The 23605-nt window shown below is 42.0% G+C and overlaps 1 protein-coding gene across 3 annotated transcripts in view; it reads left to right on the forward strand.

The window, feature by feature from the left end:
* The window catches only part of PRMT3 (protein arginine methyltransferase 3), a 126703-nt gene extending 103505 nt beyond the window's left edge, over positions 1-23198 (forward strand). For all 3 annotated transcript variants that reach the window (XM_053272709.1, XM_053272725.1, XM_053272717.1), the window contains one exon: positions 22476-23198. In XM_053272709.1, the coding sequence (XP_053128684.1) occupies positions 22476-22585 (110 nt within the window). In that variant the 3' untranslated portion in view covers positions 22586-23198. The remainder of the gene's footprint in view (positions 1-22475) is intronic.
* Positions 23199-23605: the final 407 nt, after the last annotated feature.

A 23605-nucleotide genomic window follows, 5' to 3' on the forward strand; every position in this document is an offset into this window, starting at 1 on the left:
AAAGGGGTTAGATTAGACTATCTCTCCTCTATGTGCCCTTTTCCTACATGTAGCAAGTTTTTACATGGGGAAACATTCAAAACTGTGAACTTGGTCATCTGGCCTGAAACACAACAGAGTTCAGGAAGGATTTGTTCTTGATTTGTCCATTTATATCTTGATGCACATTCATCTACTAAGCCTAACAGATTCTTTGTAACTGCCAGTTTAGTGGGCTAGTTGTTGATTAAATTAAAATAGCAAGATTGGTGCCTGATTGGGGGTGGGGGGGGGGCTGGGGAAAAGCCCTGCACTTAGTCCCTCAGTGGTGCACTGGGCACTTGATCCTCCCCAATCTTCCCCACTACTCTTTGGCTAGGTAGCGGAGTGGCGGCAGTGTGGAGTATGTCATAGAGATGCTACACTCATCTCCACAAATCACTCTGGAACAGTGTTACTTCAGTAAGTGCTCAAAAGGGTTTCAGGCAGGCTTACCTGGGTGGCAGGGTGACCGTGGTGCTTCTCAGTGGCCATGCTGTCTTGTCATTCTCTTAGTATTTCAGCAGTTGTGAACTTGAAATGCTAGAGCTCCCTCAATGGAAAGACCGTAAGTGCTGCTATGGTGAAGAACATCTGCTCTGGGTATTGCAGCACTGTATGTGATGTGCCAAATGCTGCCTTGCCCCACTGCCCTGATGAGGGCCAGCTCCTTCAAACAATCTTTGCAAGCTTTGAAAGTCATGCAGGGGGTGGGGAAGAGGAAAAGGGTATGAGGAGTTTGCAAGGCTTGGATCAGTCTTGAAGAACTTCTCTGACAGCAGCTGTGGATGGATATCTTGCTGCCCTGCTGAGGCTCTGGGAATTTGTTACCTGAGACATCCATCTCACCCTACATCATGGAAAGGCTGCTTATGTGCTCCATGGAGATTATTCCATCTGCCTCACCCAGAAGGATTTTATTCCACAGGGTACAGCTGACAATGGCACCAAGACCTGCTGAGATGACCACTCCCTAAAAGTAGGGATATGCCGGTTAGGCCATGTTAGTGCCAATGCAACTGTTACCGTCCAGGCCTGAGTTATATACTAAATATGCTCATTAGCTAGCATACCAAATTAGGCCTGGCTCATAGTGTCACCATATGGTGACCATGTAGGATCTGGGCGCATGGAAGAAAGGAGATCAAACCAATCCTCAAAGATTCAGTGGGCTTTATTGAGTATAAGAGATCTAGCAGAAAGCAGAACACTCTGTCAATATTACTAACAGTATTTTAAACAGAACATCCTAGCCACAACCAGTGTTCCTAACTACCATATGTGTGTGTAGTGTATTAAATCTTCCTAGAGCCTAATACAATTCAGATACAGACAGAAAAGGGGGGGGGGAGGAAGGCTGAGGGCTAGCATGGTTTGGGGGAGATCAGGAATTAGTAGGGGGAGAGGGGAAGGGAGCAGGAGAAGGGGAAGGGATGAGGGGATTCCAGGCTCGTAGGGGCAGCATATTTACCAGGATCAGAGACTTGAGAGCGGAGATGTTTTTCAGCTTGAAGGAGCGTTTGCAGTTGCTCAGATCACGGCTGAGAGCCAGAGTACCATCGCTGGGGAAGTCTTGACTTCTCACTGTGCAGTAGAAGTCACAGACAGCTCCTGTCCCTGGACAGAGTTCCTGCTTTGCCCCACGGCTTAGCAGCAAACTCTGGGATCCTTGTTGAGCAGTTCTAGGCAAAAGATTGCCCGTAGGCACAAGACTGCTAATCTGCCATGTCCAGAGACTCCTTCTTATAGTGGTTCCATCCTTTGATGTCCATTTGAGTCTTCTGGATCACAAAAGGCGTTTATTCCTGCTATCCTCTGAATATTGTCTTTTAATTACCAAAAATCTCTCAGGATATTTGGTCAGTTCAGAGAGATCTCAATCTCATCTTCTGTTTGCTGCTGTCTTGAGGAGGGGACATAGCCCAAAACAAATCTGCATCTCTGAGCAAATGGGCCCCCAGATGTGCTAGCCTGGTCCCAAAAGGTGTTAAAAGTCAGGAGTTAGTGGGAGAGTTCTATTTGTTTGAGACAGCAATTACATTATTTCTTGTATACCTATATCTAGTGTGTATTTATAACAAAAGAATATTCAGAGTAACATCAAAAAGGGGCACATGTGTGATGCGAGTTAATCAACACATTTGGACATGGCAGAAGCATCCTGTCAGTGAGTTAAGGGGATTACTGGACAGCAGGTTAATTTCAGCAGTGTGAGACTGGTAATTAAGCCTGACCCATTGTCTCAGTGAGTTTCCACAGATGCTGATAACCAATGCTAGATTACCCCTGCCTCTACAAATCATTTACCAAGCATTACCCAGGCAGATCTAATTGAACTCTTAATATAAAATGAAATCAGACACAGGCCTATATTTCACATACTTCTGAGTTGGTACCTCTGGTTCTGATATGTTGATATGGACCGTCCATAACACAACACGCAGGCTGCAGCCGCATGTTGCCTTTGGTAGAGCAAGTGCCACACTCGGAGAAGCAGCGGGGTGGCAGCAGAGCAGGTAAAGACATGCTTACTTGCTCCCCCCTCCACTGAGCAGGTTCAGTTCATGCATATCCCAACCTGGGAGCAAAATTAGCATCATGCTATTTGATTGTTTCTGGGTGTTGTTGTCTTCTGCAGAGATATTAACTTCTGCAATTGATATTGCAAGGAAAGTTTGAGGGCAGGAAGAAGGAAAACATAATGGTTGAAAAACTTTAGAGACTGGTATGGTAAAAGAACTAGGGATGTGGACGGAGGCGCGGTCCGGCACCGGTGGGGGGGTCTCCCTTTAAGGGCGGGGAGGTTGCACTTAACGCTCCCGCTGCTTTCCCCCCACCAGCGCTCCGTTTTATTGAAACGTTTTTGGGGCGGCAGTGTTCCTTCCGCGCACGTCTCATGTCGTACAATAGCTGTTTCCGGTATTTCCAGCCAACAACGGAGGCAGGGAGGAACACTGCCGCCCCAAAAACATTTTAATAAAATGGAGCACTGGCAGGAGGAAAGCGACAGGAGGGTAAGTGCAACCCCCCGCCCTTAAAGGGAGAAACGCCCCCCCCCCAGCACCGGACCGCCAGACCGGGCCATGTTTGAACCTGTTCAGAGGCCTCTATAATGGCCTCCGGACCAGTTTGTGCACATCCCTAAAAAGCGCTGCGTCACTATTTAGAGATTCAGTGTCAAAAGATCAAGTAGCCTTAATGATAGCTAACCTCCAGTAGGAGAAGCAACTGAAGAAGAAGGGTGTTTATACAAAACAAAATCTATTTAAATTTTGAAGTCTCCACGGAAGGGAGACACTAAATACCTAGAGCACTGGGGTACTGTTTGCTTTCACTGCCTGGTCCCCCTCCACAATTTTTTCCCCCCATTGGCAAATGATCTCTACGAAAAGGCAGTGGTTGGGCAGAGAGGTTGATGTCCCAACTTTTATACCATGCAGAAATGTGCCTCCACTGGCAGATGGTGGTAGAAAGATTCTGGTTTCCTGTGCTCCCTGGGTGGTAGATAAGGTTTGTTTTTTATTTGGTGGAGTTTCTCTTTTATGTTAGAATTGGTTGAGGGAATCCTGTTAGATATAGGAACATAAGAAACTGCCTTATCCTGACCATTGGGCTATCGCGCTCAGTCTACTCTGACTGGTTCTCCAAGATTTAAGGCAGGAGTCTTTCCTAACCCTACCTGGAAATGCCAAGGGTTGAGCTTGGGACCTTCTGCCTGAAAAGTAAATGTTCTACCACTGAGCTATGGCCAAAGCCATAGCTTTGGTGCTTTTGTTGCCCACCCACATTCATAACATCTCTTTAGTCCTCATAAAAATCCTGCTACTTCTACGTTTATATGCCTCTCTCTTGGGAAAGATTTTCATGAACAAGGCACTGCAATAGAAAATGCCTTTCTTCATCATCAGCAGCTTCACCTCACATACAGATAATATACAAAGCACGACCTACATTGATGATCTTGAAGACCAGTATGATGCATAGGAAATATAAAAGATTAAGATCAGTTATGTGTTTCCAGCAGCTTGTGTGTTTTGGTTAATAACATCCAACTGCTCTGTATCAGCTCCACTTTTACAGAAGTCTTCATGGACGGTCCAAATGTCATGTATTGCATCAATTTTCTAGGTGTATTTGGTAGATGTTTGTTGTCCAAGGATTAAAAGAAGTCAGAAGGAAGCTTAAGAGGAGTTATCTTGTGTACAGGTGAACCCCAGTATCCATGTGGGTTCCATTCTCTGCTACAACCGTGGATACCGAGGCACTGAGTCAATGGGACTCAAGGGGTTAGGTCCCCGGAGGCTCTGTAAAATGCAGAAAATTGTGAAAAGGAAGCCTAAAAAGGGGGGGGGGGGCCGGAATATCCTACTATGCTCTGCGGATCTCCAGGTATCCAGGAATGCCGTCCCAAACCTGGGTTTTGTTTCTGTGAAAATTTGTGGGTTTAAAAAAAAAATTAAACCAACAAGCCATAAAATGGTTCCTGTTTCCCAAAATGGTGGGTTGGAGTGGCATTGGAGATCATTTCCGGCTACCCTAAACCCTTTTTGGGCCAATCCCCCCATATGGGGGGGTCAGGAGTCAGTTCCCCGACCGCAGATATGCGAAACTGTGGATGTTGGATCCATGGATAGCAAGGTTCTCCTGTATTCTCAGTGTACGGGTCTTGTTTTTGCTGAGAGCAGCACTTGCTTTGCACACTCTGCATTGCCTTACTTGTGCAGTCAAAACAATTAGATCATCAGTTTTTGCCTTCTTTTTTTTTTTCTAATTGGAAGGAGGGCATCGAGTGATAAATCCTTTAACTAAGGCCATTGACAGTATGTTGGGGCAGAGAAGGAAAAGATCTAGTGTGGATACTAAGTAGTTTTAGAACTATCTGGGACAGAAGTACAAGTTTTTTCATTGGCAAGCCCTCAGAGAAGGGATGGGTCCGTTCTGGGCAGAGCACCTGCTTGCTTGCATGCAGAAGGTTCCAAGTTTCCTCCCTGGCATTTCTCCAAGACAGGGCTGAGAGAGACTCCTCCCTGGAACCTTAGAGAAGCTGCTGCCAGTCTGTGTAGACAATACTGAACTAGATGGTCTGACTCAGTATAAGGCAGCTTCCTATGTTCCTAGATAGGGAGAAATAGATTTGTACAAATCTATATACATCTTTTGTGTTTTTGTTGTTGCTACTGCTATTCCTATTTGCAACTGAAAGCTCTGTTGAAGTTATGTACCTTGACATTATGTCAATGCTTGAGTTTTTATTTTTTTTAATTGTTAGAGGCATTAGAGGAGAAATGAATCCCGTCTCTTTTTTTTATTTGTCTGAACTATCCTTGATTTAGCTTAGCCTAATGTCACTTTAAAGTGGTTGCCAGTTCGAATCACTACTGGTACTATTTGGGCAACAGTGATATAGGATGATGATGAAAGGCATCATTTCAGACTGTGCGGGAGGAGGCAATGGTAAACCCCTCCTGTATTCTACCAAAGAAAACCACAAGGCTATGTGGGAGCCAGGAGTCAAAATCAACTTGATGGCACACTTTACCTTTAATACCACATGTGTTCGTTTTGCTGGAAAATAAAGCTTAAATTGATATTAAGTATGCATCCTCGGCAGGCATCTATCTTCTGTACCAAAAAGTGTCCATTATGCTGTGTATGCAGCAAATCGTGCTGAGAGGCTATCAAAGCATGTATGATGTCACTGAGAACTGTATCTTCCACGACTGAATGCAGCACTGAAAAATGCGGAGAACCTTTTGTTTGATGAAGGATGAGAGAAAATCTAGGAAAGTATCCCAAGCATACAGTCAGTTTGCCAAAGTAGAGAAATAAAGTTTCATTCCTCCAAGTGGATAGAGGAAGGGATGACAACAAGGAAGCGACAAAATGGCTTCTTCTGTGGATATTTCTGTGTGAATAATTTAAGTTTGAGGTGATACAATGGGAGTATAGCAGAGGGGTTATTCCGTAATAAAGAAATGTCTGCTTAAGCAGTTCTCATTCCCTTCCTTTTCAACATGCCTTCAGCCATCCCAAACTGTATCTCCAGTTCAATTTTCATCAGCTTTTCAACACTACATGAGAGTTTTTCTTGCATGCTCTTTTAAAACCAGTGCATAAGTAATCATACTGCAAGTCTCCAAATCGAAACTATTTTATTTGAACATTTCAGTGCCCACCAATGAAGTCAAATGTGCAGAAACAGCATATTCCTTCACTATACTTCTTTAGACTGTATGCAGGTGAATTTCACATTTAAGTGTTGTTTCCATCCATAAAAATTATTCTGGACATGGAAAGCTTACATGTCAAAGAAGGGTCTTTCTCTGGTGTGCTAGCTTTCCCATGTGTAAAGTATTTTTCAGCATGGAGAAAAATGCAGACAATTCACAACCTGAAGCCTTAGGGAAGGGGGTGAATTCGTGATGTCGTGGTTGAATTGATGCTGAGAATGTAACCAAAATATGCATTTGAAATTTGATTTTTAACCCAGATAACATTTATCTGTATTATATCTTCTCCTTGAGGGAATATTTGTACCTTTTTACTTTTTCCATTAAGGCTTCATGTCCTTGGGCAGTTATAAAATAATAGCAGTAATGGTGAATTATCAATAACCTGAGTGGCACTGAATACAAAAGAGGTATGGCACTGTAGAAAACCTTGAATAACTGAAAATGAGCAAGAAAAGAAGCATTAGTTTACTGACGAGTCTCCTATTCAATACAATCCCAGTCATATTTCAAAAAATCTTCACAAGGCTGCTTTATTAAATGGATAATTAGGCAAAATTATGCCCATTGCCATTTTTGAAAACCTCAGGCACAAGCTACAGTTTCTTCAACTTTGACCTACAACCTTTTTTTGTAAATTTATTAGGTTGTAGAATAATATAATTCAGAATTTATTTCATGAAACTGGATCAAACAACCCAGCCTAAACCCAACCTAAACTCAAACCCTGACAAAATCCCATTCCACCCACATTTCTCATTTAAAGACCTATTAGGAACAATAATAATCCTAATACCCCTCGTACTAGCCCTGTTCTTCCCAAATCTTCTCAGAGACCCAGAAAACATTTCACCAGCAAACCTCCTTATTATGCCCTCCCTCAAATTAAGCCACAATTATACTTCCTGTTTGCTTATGCTATTCTCTGATTCATTCCCAACAAACTAGGCGGACTGTTAGCCATTTTATTCTCAATCTTAAATCTAATACTAAACCCCCTACTCCACCCAGCAAAACAACAAAGCAATATATTTCCACCACTATCACAATTCCTATTCTGAATCCTCATCTCAAATATTATTGTACTAACACAAATTGGGAAATCAGCCAGTAGAACATCCATTCACTATTGTCAGACAATTAGCCTCAATTCTATACTTTATTTTCCTAATCCTAAAGCCGACCCTAGCTAGACTAGATAGCTGAAACCCAAAGCATAATGCTTATTTTCCTAATCCTAATGCTTAAACCCTAGCTAGACTTAATAGCTTAAACCCAAAGCATAGGTCTTGTAAGCCAGAGTTGTAAACTAACAGAGTTGTAAACTAAGACAGGGTCGCTCAACTTCAGCTAGGGGGCCTAAATTGAGCAGGCCTGACTCAAGACATCAAAAAGTAGCCCCATCACTAATCTCCAAAACTAGTATTTTTAATAAGCTACCTTTTGCCCCCTTTGTTACCAGAACTGCCCTAAGGTGCTGGCTAGACACCTCAGCTATGCCTTTTGACTTAAAGTGGGGAAAATTAGCTTGACTTGAGGGCGCAATTCAGTTCCAGTATCAATCTGAGCAAGTTCTGACTTATTTGAAAAATGAGGAAACAGGGATACAGTTCATGGGTTTTACTAAGGATAAAATGGGGACACAGAAGGCAAGAGTTTGGTTAGGCAACACAATCAATCTTGGCTGATATTTTAACTGAGAGACTTACTGGAAATAATTTTGGTATGGTCCTAATTAGGTTGGCTAAGGCTCTTAGAACAGAACCTGTTTAAGGCTTGCTGTGGAAAGCACTTGGGAAGTGGGGAGGGAGGCAGAGAATCAGCTAGGAAGGGCATGAGATTAGTTTTACCTATCCTTCCCAGGTAAGTTGGTGCGTTGGTTGCACGTTGTCGGAGAGGCCCCCTCATGGAGAACAGGCAGGAAAGTGGAGAAGAGGAGTGAAGGGCTACAACCTACATGTATGTGAGTCCATAGGATAGTGATACAAACAGATTCCGAGACCATGTGCTTTGGCCAGAGGTAGATATGCCTCAAAATCTGCCTGAGGCAGTTCCCAAGCCATTCTGCCTACCCAGAAAGTGACAGATTCCATGAAAGACAAAGAAGTTCATTGCTACTCAAATTTAATCATTCTGAGTATAGCTTACCCAACAAAGGCAAGAGGAAGCTGTGAAGTGTGGTTTACATGGTGAATAGACCTGTTCTTGGTTGACTGTCTTAAGACCAGGATGTCTTCCAGATGTAAAAAGATTATACATCTATAGTTTTTTATGACACTCTCTACTGAGTCCTTGCTAGCCAATTTGTTATTTCATGATAAGTGTGAGAAATGTGCCACTTATCTGCATTACTCCCTAGTGAGTTACCTTTTGAAGTAGGGTCTGAATAGCCTGGCATACCTCATCAAATGGCTTGGAGCATCCTTTTCAGTCTTAGCTGTTAAACTTGAAGGCACAGTGCCAGCAATGATTTGACCCGTTTTGAGCCAAATCGTCTGACTAGACAGGGTAAAGTATGCACTAAGATCATGAGCCCATGATCCAGTGTGGTTGAAACATGATTGGACTAAAGGGGTGCTTTCTGTGATCCCAAGAATATGGCTTACTGGCAACACATTCCACCACCTAAATTCCTCATCCACCACCCCTCTCACCTCCAAAAATGTATATAATTATACACACTATGTACAGGAAGACCTCTATATTCGTGCAGGGTTCCATTCCTGGCTGTAACCGTGGAGACATAAACCGCGAATAGAGTGATTGAGGCTATGGGATCATGGGGGTTAGGTTCCCGGTGGTCAGGAAAATGTTCGAAAATTGGCCAAAGGGAAATTCAGGGGAAAGCTACCTGTCATGCTTCCCTGGTCCCTGAGTTGCACTGTGTCCTGAAAATTACTCTGTGTGTGTTCCTTTTTTTAAAAAATGGAGACATTTTGAGGCTCCAAAACATAAAATGGCGGCTGGAAATTACCTCCATGGTCACTTCTGGCTACTCCCGACCTATGGATACGTGAAACCGGTGTGTTCCTCCCCTCTTTTTTTACACATATGCCGAAGTCGGGTGTCTTTTCTGTGGCTTCCAGTGGCATCTGGTGGGCCACTGTGCGAAACAGGATGCTGGACTAGATGGGTCTTGGGTCTGATCCAGCAGGGCTGTTCTTATGTCCTTATGACATATATGTTTAATTTAATTTGCCTTCACACAGTCCTACACACACCCATTAATTATTTCCATTGTTAATTTATGGCCCAAAAAAACCCCACCCCACCCCCCAGGATATGTAAGACCTGCTTTTTAAGAGCATCTCTATTTTGAAAGACCACAGCTTAAAATTTCGACTTGTAACTTCTCAGTCCTCTGCAGTACTTGTCATGTCTCCATCTTTGAGAAAACCTTATTTTCTTATTCAGAAAAATTACTTTCTTCACCAAAGCTCTGAGCCCACAACCCGGCGTAAGAAGAAACATTAAAACCTTCACACAGTAGGGTATGCTCTTCTGGTAAAGAAATTCAGACCAAGAGATTATCTGGAAAAATTAGGCTGAATTCAAAAAACAAAGATTTATTAAGAAACTAGAATCACCTACTGAGAGAGATATAGAACAACATACCCAAACAGGCACTAGCATTCAACAACTGAACAACTCTGACTCTGACAAGACAGGCCTATTAACATCTCATCATGACTCTAGTGTCCAGAAGAAGTTGCTGTAGAGCTAAGAGCAATGCTTTAGAATTCTCACTTCTAACATATTTTCATGAGATATTCGGTATAAAGAGGTACAATCCGGTATGGAATGCAACCTTTGCCATTCAGAAGTTTGTGTCACTGCAAGGTTGCTTGGCTCTGCAGTGAGTACTTGTCTTTAAGGCTGCAGTCCTAATGACACTGACTACAAAGCAAGTCACACTGAACTCATTCCATACTATAATGATCTGAGCTATAGTTTTCAAAGTATGGTTTTCCTAACTAGAATGGCAGTAACTGTTCCGTATGAGTGATGTTCCAAAGTGTGTCAATGATGGAGAGTGAGGTACAACAGAATGCTGTCACTATGCTCAATTTGTTTGTAATACCTTGCTGCATTGCTAAATGACAGAGGAAGGAGCCATCTAATATTTTATGGGCAAGAGAAACTGTCCATTTTGAAGGGCATTTCTGAAGGTAAATTCTTGACTGACATAGATATGCCTCACAGATTTTTCACACAGCCATCTCTTGAATACTCAGTGTTCTTTATGCAAAACCTTTCTTTGTGTCTCTAGTATAATATAAATTTAAAGAATCTTGCCTTATTTTACCCCAGCTCTTAAATCTCTTTAATCAATAGAAAGGATGGATTTGGAAATATGTCCAGGTGTGTTAAATCTAGCTACTTTCAAATTAATGGTTAAGGAAAGACTCTGCACTGATTTACTTAAAGGGGAGAAAGTGTTAAGTTGAAACACAAAATCTGCAAGCAAACAAAATCCATTAGCAATAAAACAGCACATGGTGGTGTTTTATGTTCTTGATAATGCCTTGCAGTGAAAATAAACTGTTTGTTATTTTCCACAGTGACTTAAAAGGTTATACACAGCAAAAGAGAAAGGAAACACTGCAACCAAAACTTTAAAAGAACAAATATTAGGCCACTTTGCACCTGGCAGGCTATATATTTTAAAGATAAATAAATCTGTATAGTAAGATTTTGGTTTTAATTTTTGCTACATATATATGAATTGGGCAGCTGCTGCAAACATTTCTGTAATGACAATAGTTGCATATGAAGCAGCCTAAATAGAGCCAAGGAAGTATAAAAGACAAACAAACATGCTTCATAAAATAGAAGCCTTGTCCAAATGTGGGGAACAGAAAGGAAAACAAACTCTGGCCAAAGAAATGCAAGGAGAAACTAAATATAGTTTATTTAAAAATGAGGTGGTAGTTTTGAGGGACATATGGCTAAAAACATCAAGGGGAATAATAAAAACTTCTTTAAATACATCAGAAGCAGGAACCTGCCATGGGAGCAGTTGGACCATTAGATGACGAGGGAGTGAATGGGATTATTGAAGGAGAATATGGAGATTGTAAAAAGCTGAATGAGTTCTTTGCATCTGCCTAGCTGAAGGGAGGGAGGCTGAAGAACTGAGTCAAATAAAGGTGACAAAAATGGCATTGTAATCTTGAAAAAGTAAAGATTAACAAATCACCAGGACCAGATGTTATCCACCCAAGAGTTGTTAAATAACTCAAATGTTTTTGAGAGAAAACATAGAAAAAATGTGTAACCCACCCCTACAAATCAGACTCTCTGCCAGGGGAATGGAAGACAGCCAATGTAACACTGATTTTCAAAATGAGATTTGCGGGAGGGGGGCAGATCCAGAAAATTAGTCCAGTTAGCTTAATGTATGTCCCAGTAAACTGATGGAAAGCATAATTGAAGATGAAGTTGTTAAACATACAGTATAGGAGAACAGGGCTTGTTGAAAGAGACTCAACATGGCATCTGGAAAGATAAGCCTTGCTTCACTAACCATTTGGAATTATTTGAGAGTGTTGACAGGCATATGGATAGAGGTAATCAATTTGACAATAGTAGTCAACTTTGATAGTCTCTCATCAAAGGCTCTTGAGTAAACTTAGCAGTCACAGCTTAAGGGGACAGATTCATTTGTGGACTGGTAACTGATTGAAGGACAAGAAACAGAACATAGGGATACATTGACAGTTTTCACAATCGAGAGAAGTGGGGTGTCCCAGGAATCTGTATTGGGACCAGTGCTTTTTAATTTATTCATAAATGTTCTAGAAATTGGGGTATGCATTAGGGTAGCCAGATTTGCAGATGACATATTATTTAGGGTAGTGAAATCCAAAACAGTTTGGAAAGATCTTCTTGGAACTCCCCACAGTCTGAGTGAGCCGGCAACAATATGGCAGTGTAAGTAGGTATATAATGATTCACAGTGCGGCAAAAAGCCCACCCAACTTCACATATACACTGATGGGGTCTGAGCTATCAGTGACAAACCAAGAAAGTGATCTTAGGGTAGTGGTGGACATTTCATTGAAAGCGTTGATTCAGTGCTCAGCAATTGTGAAAAAAGCAAATTCCATGCTAGGGATCATTAGGAAGGGGATTGAAAATAACACTGATAGTGTTGTAATGACGTTATACAAATCTATGGTACAGCCACATTTGGAATGCAGTTCTGGTCACTGCATTTAAAAGGTTTGTTATAGAACAGAAAAAGGTGCAGAAGAGGGCAACTAAAGTATTCAAGGGCCTAGTGCACCTTCCTTACAAGGTGAGGCTACAATATATGGGGCTTAGGGAAAAGGCAATTAAGCAGAGACGTGATCTGTTTATAAAATTGTGCATGGTGAGGAGAAAATGGATAGAGAGAGGAGGGAAAGCACTAGAAATATGGGCTCACAGCACTAGAAATAGGGGTCATCCCATGGAAATGATTGCCAGAAAACCTAGGATCAACAAAATGAAGTACTTTTTCACACATTCTCTGCCACAGGATGTTGTGATAGCCAACATCTTGGGTGGCTTTAAAAGGGGCTTAGACAATAACCTGAAGGACAGGTCTTTCAATAGCTGCTAATCTTTAGGGCTATAGGCTATCTTTAGGTCCAGAGGCAAGATGCTTCTGAATACCAATTGTGGGGCAGCAACAGAGGTCTCCTTTGATCTTCTCTGCTTGTGGGCTTCGCGGAGGCATCTTGGGCCTGATCCAGCAAGGCTATTTTTATTTTCTTGTATTCTTATGTACTGTTCTCCTGCATCTTTAATTGTTGTGCGTTGTTTTAAAGCATTGGTTTATCTTGATGACTGCTTTTAGAAATGCATTTATTTTTAACTTGAAAAGTATAATTGAAGGGAAATTGCTCCAGAGTAGGCTAAAATATGAACTGGGGGTCAGTTGACACAAGTTGACTGTCTCGAGTGTTATGGTATTGTCTTGCAGATGCACAAGAAACTCATGTAGGGATGTGTTTCAGATGTTGAAAGTGCATGCCAGAATGAAGAGGCAGGAGAGGAGATTTTGTGAAAATAATGTATACTTTTTTTAGGGAATAATATTCAGAGGTGAAGTCAAGCAAGGGGATAATAAGGCACTTTAATCTAATTAGCAAAAGAAAACAAGTGGGAGAGCATTTAATTGATAGAGAAGGGAGGAGAATTAGGCTATTTACACAATGAGAAGAGAGAGAATGTGAATGTGTTTGTGTGTGCATGCGTGCGTATACACACACGGGGGGGGGGGAGGTAGCAGGAGTGAATGAATATTGGCCAGGGCAAAATATTCTAGGCAGTCTGGCTCTTGGAACTCGGGGGTTTCAATTCTGACCTGGCTCCAGTTATACCTGAGCTATCTATTGGCTCCTAGTGGAATTACAAAGGATTGAAATGGACTACTGGGTTAGTAGTTTCTGGGTAACTTCTTGATTAGGCTTAAAGGAATTTCTACCTGTGAATAGAATGGATACTTCTTGGCCACTTTAGGGCTGCTTCTTTATTGTAGGAGAACTAGTTTGACTTCATTTTGAGTTGTGGGCTACAGTTGGGGCAAACCTTGATGCAAACAAAAAGACTGAATATCCTTTTGTTTTTGATATTTAATTGTGCTGACTTGCTAACTTGAAACTACTACTTCTTAAACAACCCTAGACACCTTGGAGAGGTGCTGTTAAGGTAGCTACAGGCTAGATTGTTGTTTTTGTGACTCATCAGGATACCTTAAAGAACAGCCTAGGATCCCTATCCTATAAGGGGAGGAGGAGATGCAATCTAATTCTGATTAGCCAGCCTAATTTCTCATGTCCTCTTCCCAGCAGAAATATTTAACCTCCAAGAGGAGTTTGATTTAGCCATGGCCACACAAGTAGAGACTCTTCCCTACAGAAGTTATGGTTCATAGAGACTATGTACTATGTGCAGTAAGAATATGCATTTAGTGATGCGTGGACTAATGCACTTATTGTGTGGTGCTGAGTGTACACGAGTGTCTGTTGGACCTCTCGGAGGCGTTCGATACCATCGACCATGGTATCCTTCTGGGCCGCCTCTCGAGTATGGGAATCGGAGGCACTGTGTTGCAGTGGTTCCGGTCCTTTCTTGGGGGGAGGGTCCAGAAGGTGGTGCTGGGGGACTACTGCTCGGCCCCGTGGCCGTTGGCCTGTGGGATCCCGCAGGGCTCGGTCTTGTCCCCCATGCTGTTTAACATCTACATGAAGCCTCTGGGAGAGGTCATCCGGGGATTTGGACTGAGTTGTCAGCAATATGCGGATGACACTCAGCTCTATCTCTCCTTGTCATCTGATCCTAGGGAGGCGGTGGATGTCCTGAACCAGGGGCTGGAGGCCGTGATGGGTTTGATGTGGGCTAACAAACTGAAATTGAATCTGGATAAGATGGAGGTACTGTTGGTCAGTAGGAGAGCCAATCGGGAGGAGGAGATTTTACCGGTTCTGGATGGGGTTGCACTCCCCTTGAAGGAGCAAGTACGCAGCTTGGGGGGTACTACTGGACCCGGCTCTGCTTTTGGAAGCTCAGGTGGAGGCGGTGGCCAGGGGTGCCTTCGCACGGCTTCGACTGGTGCGCCAGCTGAGTCCCTTTCTCGAGAAGGCAGATCTGGCCACGGTTACCCACGCCTTAGTCACGTCGTGGCTGGATTACTGTAACGCGCTCTACGTGGGGCTGCCCTTGAAGAATATCCGGAAACTGCAGCTAGTGCAAAACGCGGCAGCGAGGGCTTTATCCGGAGCTGCCCATTGGGAACATATCACCCCCATTTTGAAAGAGCTGCACTGGCTACCGGTTCGTTTCTGGGTCCAATTCAAGGTGCTGGTTTTGACCTTTAAAGCCCTAAACGGTTTGGGCCCGGGGTATTTGAGGGACCGCCTGCTCCTAAGGGTTGCTGCCCGCTTGACGAGGACATCTGAGGGGGCCCTGCTCCGGGTGCCGACAATGAGAGAGGCCCGGCTGTCGTGCACTTGGGACAGGGCCTTCTCTGTTTCTGCCCCCAGACTCTGGAATGCTCTCCCAGTGGCCATTCATTCCTCGGACTCCATCATGGCTTTTAGAAAGCTTTTAAAGACTTCGCTTTTTACCCAGGCTTTTACATAATCGTTTTTACTGCTGCTTCTGGGTGTTTTTATTTGTTGTATTGTTTTATGCCTGTTTTTATATGTTTTTATACTTTTAGCATGATATTTTATTGTGTTTTTATTGTATGTTTTTAACTTTTGTAAACCGCCTTGGGGCTATCTTTTAACGAAAGGCAGTATAAAAATGCAAAAATAAATAATACATACATACATACATACGGGATTTTAATCAACCCTATATATGCACTTTCTAAATAGATGGTTGTGAACTGGACCTCCCATTATGCTTCTCAAATAAGTTATCTCTCTTAGTTAAACTCAGTTGTTAGCATAGTGTGCTCCTTGTTGTATTCCCTCTCTCTGATGCACTTTTTACTGGACAAAACAACCTTCATGTTCTCCAAAGAATGAGTGACAATACTGCAATAGAATGATAATTAATTCAGTCGATCAGACTCTGGCATGACTTGTACCTTGCTTGCATCTTACTGGGTATAGGTGATGCAGCTCAGTTTCTCTAAAAGCATTCTCTGCTGAGTATAGAGAGCAGTAGAGCTGTTGAAAGAGCATCAGTCATTTTATATCTACATGGCATTGATTAATTGGTCTGATCTTCCTCCCTGTTATGATTACAGTCATTGCCGTAGCTCAGAAATGGCTGTGCACAAAAGAAGATTTAATGTGCTCTGTTGGGGTGAGAAAGAGACAAAGATCTGCCTCATGACAATGAATTAAAGTGATTGGGTCGCTTAATGCAATTAACTTAGTTATAAATAACTGAGTGCTGTCCTTAATGAAAACTATAGTAGGTTGTTTTAGCTTGTCTCAAGGTATTCATCACCAGGGCTGTTGAAATAGCAAGTTTTATCCATTTTTATACAATTAAACTAAGACAATGCATCCTGTTAAAATCATTCAGGGGTTAGAATTATACCTAGTGAAATCTGACCACATTTTTAGCAGTGTAAGATCTCCTTATTTTCATTGTTACACCACTTGAATTGGATATACTATGTTATCGGGGGCGGGGGGGGGAGAGACCAGATATATATAGAATATTTTAAATGCTTTTGAGCAATGTCATACAACAATTAACCTGCTTCATTAAGACTAGCATCTTTCCTTTAAAAAAAAGTCCAAAGTATTGTCCATTTTTGTCTACATTGACTAAATGATCAAATTAGATTTTAGAATATATCACAAATAAAGATGTGTTTCTCAACATATCAGGTTTAAAAAATTAGATCTTGGTCCTGCATCGCTTCTAGTCATGTCCCACAATTACCAAGACACATCTGGCTACTTCATTGGGGCCCAGATAAGCATTGCAATGCTGACTAAAGGTCCAATCAGCAATTGATTAGTACAGGCGTATCATTTTGTATTTATTTGGCTGTTGGATGCACTTGATTCACAGTATACAACAAAGGAAACAGTGGTAGCTTAAAAGGCTAAGCAATCATGTTGTATTTGAATGTATTAAGACTCCAACAAGATACTTTGCAGAGAGTGTTGATCAAAATAGCACTGTAGTAAAGCTTTCTTACAACTGTAAAGGAAGCCTTTTAAAAGACTGTAAAAATACAACAGAAAATCAGTTGGAATATTAAGTATATTGTCACAATATTTGCAGGGGGGTCGTTTCTTGTTACGTTTCTCTCATCAAACCAAACTCCAGCACTATTCATGTACCAATTGTTGAGCAACTACATTTAAGCTGGAATCATGGTGAAAATCCAGCTCCCTTGAGAAGTCCACAATGCTGGGGGAAGTTGCAGGGGAAAAGAGGACAACCATCAGCGAGGTGGATGGGCTTGATTATGATAGCAATGAATGCACCACTGAGAGACCTTAAGGGCCAAGTTGAAGACAGATCATCCTGGAGAGAATCTATCTAGGTGGATGCTAAGAGTCAACACCGACTTGACGGCACATAATCAATCATCAATCAATCATGGCTTTCAACATGTATGGTGAACATTTGTTGAGATTTGAACTGATCCCTGCGGGATGCATGAATACTTAGGTTTTATCAGAAGTGGAATGCCAGCTATGAAGTCTGGACCACATAGCCTCATGTGTCCTATCTATTTCAATAGGTGCTAACTCCTTTTAATAACAACAATAAAAGTTGCCAGACTAGTTGAGAACAGGATTAATATCATGTCATATCATATCCATTAATCTATATTGGATAAATGACTTATCCCATTGCTTATACTTCCCAAGTATACATTTCTTGTTATGGTATATAGGACATCTAGGAAAGCATCAGATGAACATAGAAAGCTGCCATATACTGAGTTAGACGATTGGTCTATCTAGCTCAGTATTGTCTTCACAGACTGGCAGCGGCTTCTCCAAGGTTGCAGGCAGGAATCTCTCTCAGCCCTATCTTGGAGAAGCCAGGGAGGGAACTTGAAACCTTCTGCTCTTCCCAGAGCGGCTTCATCCCCTGAGGGGAATATCTTGCAGTGCTCACACATCAAGTCTCCCATTCAGATGCAACCAGGGCAGACCCTACTTAGCTATGGGGACAAGTCATGCTTGCTACCACAAGACCAGCTCTCCTCTCAAAAATTATGACTCAAAAATTATTTTTCATGTTTATGTAAGAGGTCATGGGAAAGAGGAATTAATAAAATTATTTTTCATGTTCATGTAAGAGGTCATGGGAAAGAGGAATTATTGAAGGTGCAGAACAATGTGGGGAACAGAGGGATGGCTCTGAACTATTGTTTGTTTGTTTATTCATCATATTTCTATACCACCTAAAACTTGCATCTCTGGGCGGTTTACAATTAAAATAATTCAAACATAAAAATCATTAATATTAAAATCATTTTAAACCCAATATTAAAAGTATGAAAACTATAAATCTAATTAAAAGCCTGGGTGAATAAATATGTCTTCAGTGCCTTTTTAAAAGTTATTATTATTATTTATTATTTATTCGATTTCTATACCGCCCTTCCAAAAATGGCTCAGGGTGGTTTACACAGGGAAATAATAAATAAATATGACGGATCCCTGTCCCCAAAGGGCTCACAATATAAAAAGACAGACACCAGCAACAGTCACTGGACGTACTGTGCTGGGGGTGGATAAGACCAGTTGTCAGAGATGGGAGGGTTCCTTTTTCAACAGGGAGCGCATTCCAAATTCCAGGGGCAGCAACGGAGAAGGCCCGTTCCTGAGTAACCACCAAACGAGTTGGCAGCAACCTCAGACAAATCTCTTTAGATTATCTTAACAGGTGGTGGGACTTATGGTGAAGAAGACATTCTCTTAAATACCCAGGATCTAAGCTGTTTGTTAGGGCTTTATAGGTAACAACCAGCACCTTGTATTTTGCCTGGAATTATCAACAGCCAGTGAAGCTCTTTCAACACAGGAGTAATATGGTCTCTCCTAAGTGACCCAGAGACCAACCTGACCGCTGCATTCTGTACCAACTACAGTTTACGGACTACATGCAAAGGCAGCCCCACATAGAGCGCATTGCAATAGTCCAGCCTGGAGGTGACCAGTATATCTACCACCGTTCTGAGGCCGTTCATCTCAAGAAATGAATGCAGCTGGTGTATCAGCCGAAGCTGATAGAAAGCACCTCTGGCCACCACCTTAACCTGAGACACCAGGGAATGCTTTGGATCCAGAAGCACTCCCACCCAGACTGTGTACCTGTTCCTTCCAGAGGAGCGTGACCCCAACTAGCACCAGGAGATCAAAACCATTTCCCAACCCCACATATTAAGTATCTCCATCTTATCTGGATTCATTCTCAGTTTGTTATCCCTCATCCAGCCCAACACCACCTACAGGCAGGCATTTAGGCAGATTGTCTTCTCCCGATGATGTTGACAGGAAAAAATAGATTTGGATGTTATCAGCATATTGATGATAATACCCTGCACCAAATATCCTGAAGATCTTTTCCAGCAGTTTCATATAGATGTTAAACAACATTAGAGACAATACGGAGCCCTGAGGGGACACCACACAAAAGTTCAGATTTTGAAAAACAGTCTCCAAGAGACACCATCTGGAATCTGCTGGAGAGGTGGGAGTGGAACCACCACAAAGCAGTGCCTCCCATTCCCAGTCCCTTCAGATGTTCCAGAAGGATACTATGGTTGATAGTATCGACAGCTGCTGAGAGATCCAAAAGGACCAACAGAGTCACACTCCCTCAGCCAATTCCTAATTGGAGATCATCCATCAGGCTGAACAAGGCAGTCTCCACCCCATAGCCTGCCTAAATTCAGTTTGAAATGGGTCTAGATAATCAGTTTCCTCCAAGACTGCCGGGAGCTGGGAGGCCATCACCCTCTCAGTTACCTTGCTCAGCCGCAGAAGGTTGGAGACAGGCCTGTAGTTGCTTAACTCAGAAGGATCCAAGGAATCTTGCCTCACCAACCTTTTGGACTTCTTTGAGAGTGTCAACGAGTGTGTGGATCAAGGTGATCCAGTTGACATAGTCTGCCTGGACTTCCAAAAAGCTTTTGATAAAGTTCCTCATCAAAGACTCCTGAGGAATCTTAGCGGTCATGGGATAAGGGGACAAGTACATGTGTGGATTGCTAACTGGTTGAAAGACAGGAAACAGAGGGTAGGTATAAATGGAGAGTTTTCACAATGGAGGGAAGTAAGAAGTGGGGTCCCCCCAGGGATCTGTACTGGGACCGGTGCTTTTTAATTTTTTCATAAATGATCTATAAGCAGGGGTAAGCAGCGATGTGGCCAAATTTGCAGATGATACCAAACTCTTCCGGGTAGTGAAATCCAAAACGGATTGTGAGCAGCTCCAAAAGGATCTCTCCAAACTGGGGGAGTGGGCGACAAAATGGCAAATGCGGTTCAATGTTAGCAAGTGTAAAGTGATGCACATTGGGACAAAAAACCCCAACTTCAAGTATACGCTGATGGGATCCGAGCTGTTGGTGACGGACCAGGAGAGGGATCTTGGGGTTGTGGTTGACAGCTCGTTGAAAGTGTCAACTCAATGTGCGGCAGCGGTGAAAAAGGCCAGTTCCATGCTAGGGATCATTAGAAAGGGGATTGAAAATAAATCGGCTAACATTATAATGCCCTTATACAAAACTATGGTGCGACCGCACTTGGAGTACTGCGTACAATTCTGGTCATCACATCTTAAAAAGGACATTGTTGAACTGGAAAAGGTGCAGAAGAGGGCAACCAAGATGATCAGGGGCCTAGAGCACCTTTCTTATGAGGCAAGACTACAACACCTGGGGCTTTTTAGTTTAGAAAAAAGACGTCTGCGGGGAGACATGATATAGGTCTATAAAATCATGCATGATGTGGAGAAAGTGGAGAGAGAGAGAGATTCTTTTCCCTCTCACACAACACTAGAACCAGGGGTCACTCCATGAAATTGATTGCCAGGAGGTCTAGGACCAACAAACGGAAGTACTTTTTCACACAACACGTGATCCACTTGTGGAACTCTCTGCCACAGGATGTGGTGACAGCCAACAACCTGGATGGCTTTAAGAGGGGTTTGGATGACTTCATGGAGGAGAGGTCTATCAATGGCTACTAGTCAGAGGGTTGTGGGCCACCTCCAGCCTCAAGGGCAGGGTGCCTCTTAGTACCAGTTGCAGGGGAGTAATGGCAGGAGAGAGGGCACACCTTCAACTCCTGTCTGTGGCTTCCAGCGGCATCTGGTGGGCCACTGTGTGAAACAGGATGCTGGACTAGATGGGCCGTGGGCCTGATCCAGCAGGGCTGTTCTTATGAAGGCTTCTTCAGAAGCGGTCCAATGATTGCCTCCTTAAGACAAGGAGGCATCCTGCCCTCCCTCAAATTAATGGTGAAAGTCATTTGGGCTGGGTGCACAGACCTGACTTTCTCATGTATATTAAGGCATAGTCTAGTTTTTCCCAAAAGAGGGCCCATAAGAAAGTTTGAACTTTCTTATGTATCCTATGACTATAAGGAAATTTGGACAATATGTATCCTATTATCTTGGATCCTATGACTACAGGATACATAAGAAAGTTTTAACTTTCTTATGGGCCCTCTTTGGGAAAAACTAGAATATGCCTTAATTTCAGGCTTGGTATTTTTATGTCAGCTTACCATAGAAAATGATGCTAAACAACCTAGTTTATCCCTGCACTATCCCACTAATCAAATATAATATTTCATTTCCTGGTTCCATGGGGCAATCATGCATAGTTTGATTAAAAGAACAGAGTTGTCTCTTCCTTGCTAGCATAATGGCACTCTACATCTGCTATAGTTGTAGCTCACATATATTTACATATTTTTCATTCGTGTGTGTGTATACATTCTTCAAAACTACTAGTAAAATTCCAACTTGTTTTTTACAATAGCAGCTTTCTCTCTAGTTGAAAACCTAAAGATAGGTAAGTGTATATAGGGATAATTTCCCCCACGCCTGAAGCCCATTTGTCTCTGAGGTGCAATGCAAGCAGCTGCTTAATAGCAACATAAATGCACCGCAAAGGACTGGGACAAAGCAATTCAGCAGAAATATCAGGAGATGGTATTTGTGTAAGCAGGATGTAGTTGGTAAGTTGCCAGAACATCATAGGGTAAACAGCTGGAAAAGAACTGAGAAATTGAAACCCAATAAGTTGAAACCTTGTCTTTGATAAAATGTTTGTTTCAGGCAGACATTTACTCAAAAACATCCAAGAGATGTTTTTGAATGACAGTCGTATTTCCAAATAGTCCTCCAAACTACAAAACTCATGAGCTCCTACAAACAAAAGGGTGTGCTGTCACATACAAAGGAGGTCGTGGGGCTACCAGCCTCATGGAGCAGTGCAGGGGTGTGTGTGTGTGTAATGCCTTTAACTGGATTTCGATCCTTATCAGGAGGATTTGGATGGAGTTATCGGAGCAGAATCCAAGGACTGGGTTATTTTTCTTTGAATGATTGTCTAAAGAATAGAGAGACTACAGCCTGTAACCAATAGAAATAGGATGGGTACTTGTTTGTGAATAAGTTATAACAAATTCGTTTAATGAAACTGGTGCAACTGTGAATTCAAATCTAGCATCACTATATGTAACAATTTGGTAATTTCATAAAAATTCCTACATTTGTGCTTTTTTTTAGGTGAAGAACTGAAAGGAAGGATAACTATCCACAAAAACAGGAAAGATCCACGCTCCCTCATAATAACCCTTTCAATCAAAGATATGAAACAGACATATAGCCTTCAGTGAAGAATATTCTACAATCAGTTTGGAGATACATGCTTTTGAAAATGTACTTGATGTGACTATTTGCTGGCAGTCACAACTGGGGGGAAATGGATTTTTGGTCCAGGTTCAGATAACTGTTTCTGGAAATGATAATGCCTGCAGTATTTGTGGGGACTGTTAATTCTGCTTTGCAGAGCATTTTCAACCAGTCTGAGTAGTATTTCTAGTACCCACATGAATCCATGAGAATGTCTCAAGAATTTGATGGCAAGTTTTTGTGTGTAATAGTAATAAGAGCATAATTACTAAAAATATCTTGGACTAGTTAATGAGTTCTTCAATTTTCTATAATTCTACTTAGGCACACTCATTTTAGAGAAGAACAGAGGGTGGGTATGCAGGATAGGGAATCTTATATGGGGTTTATTAGTCCTGGTAGGGAAAAGCTTATTTTGGACTTTCAGCCTCAGTTTTCAAAAGTCATGTTTTTCAAGGCTATTACTTTATGTAGTATTTAAAAAAAAAAATAAATGCAGCTCTATTATAAACACAGTTGTTTGTAGCTTGACATCTTGAAGTTTATATGCCTATTGATTTTGTAATATTCATATTAAATTACTACCAAACATTTGAAGTAATGTTTCTTGTAGATTTTCTTAGTTTAGTTTTTCCAGCTTTTCACCCTTGATATTAGCAAACCTTTATATGGGAAGCAAAATCTGAATACTCATTGTCATCCCTTTTGAACTGTTAGAAGTAAAATACTGTACTGCTTTTATTATAGTTCAAGCAAGACTTTCAGGGTCGATTTGGATGAAATTGTGTAACCCACCTAATACACAATTAGGGATGCGCACAAGCATACCTTCATTAAAAGTGAAGGGGCAGTTTGGATAAACTGCCAACACTAATCCAGCACACTTCATTACAAGCAAGAGAATGAAGCACCATTAGGTAGTGCCACCTCTCTAATTGTGTTGTGTTGTCACAGAAGGTGGTTGGTTATCACCGTAGCCACATAACAGAGTTGTTGCCAACATT

The sequence above is a fragment of the Hemicordylus capensis genome, chromosome 1, assembly GCF_027244095.1.
Source record: "Hemicordylus capensis ecotype Gifberg chromosome 1, rHemCap1.1.pri, whole genome shotgun sequence".
Classification (NCBI taxonomy): Eukaryota; Metazoa; Chordata; class Lepidosauria; order Squamata; family Cordylidae; genus Hemicordylus; species Hemicordylus capensis.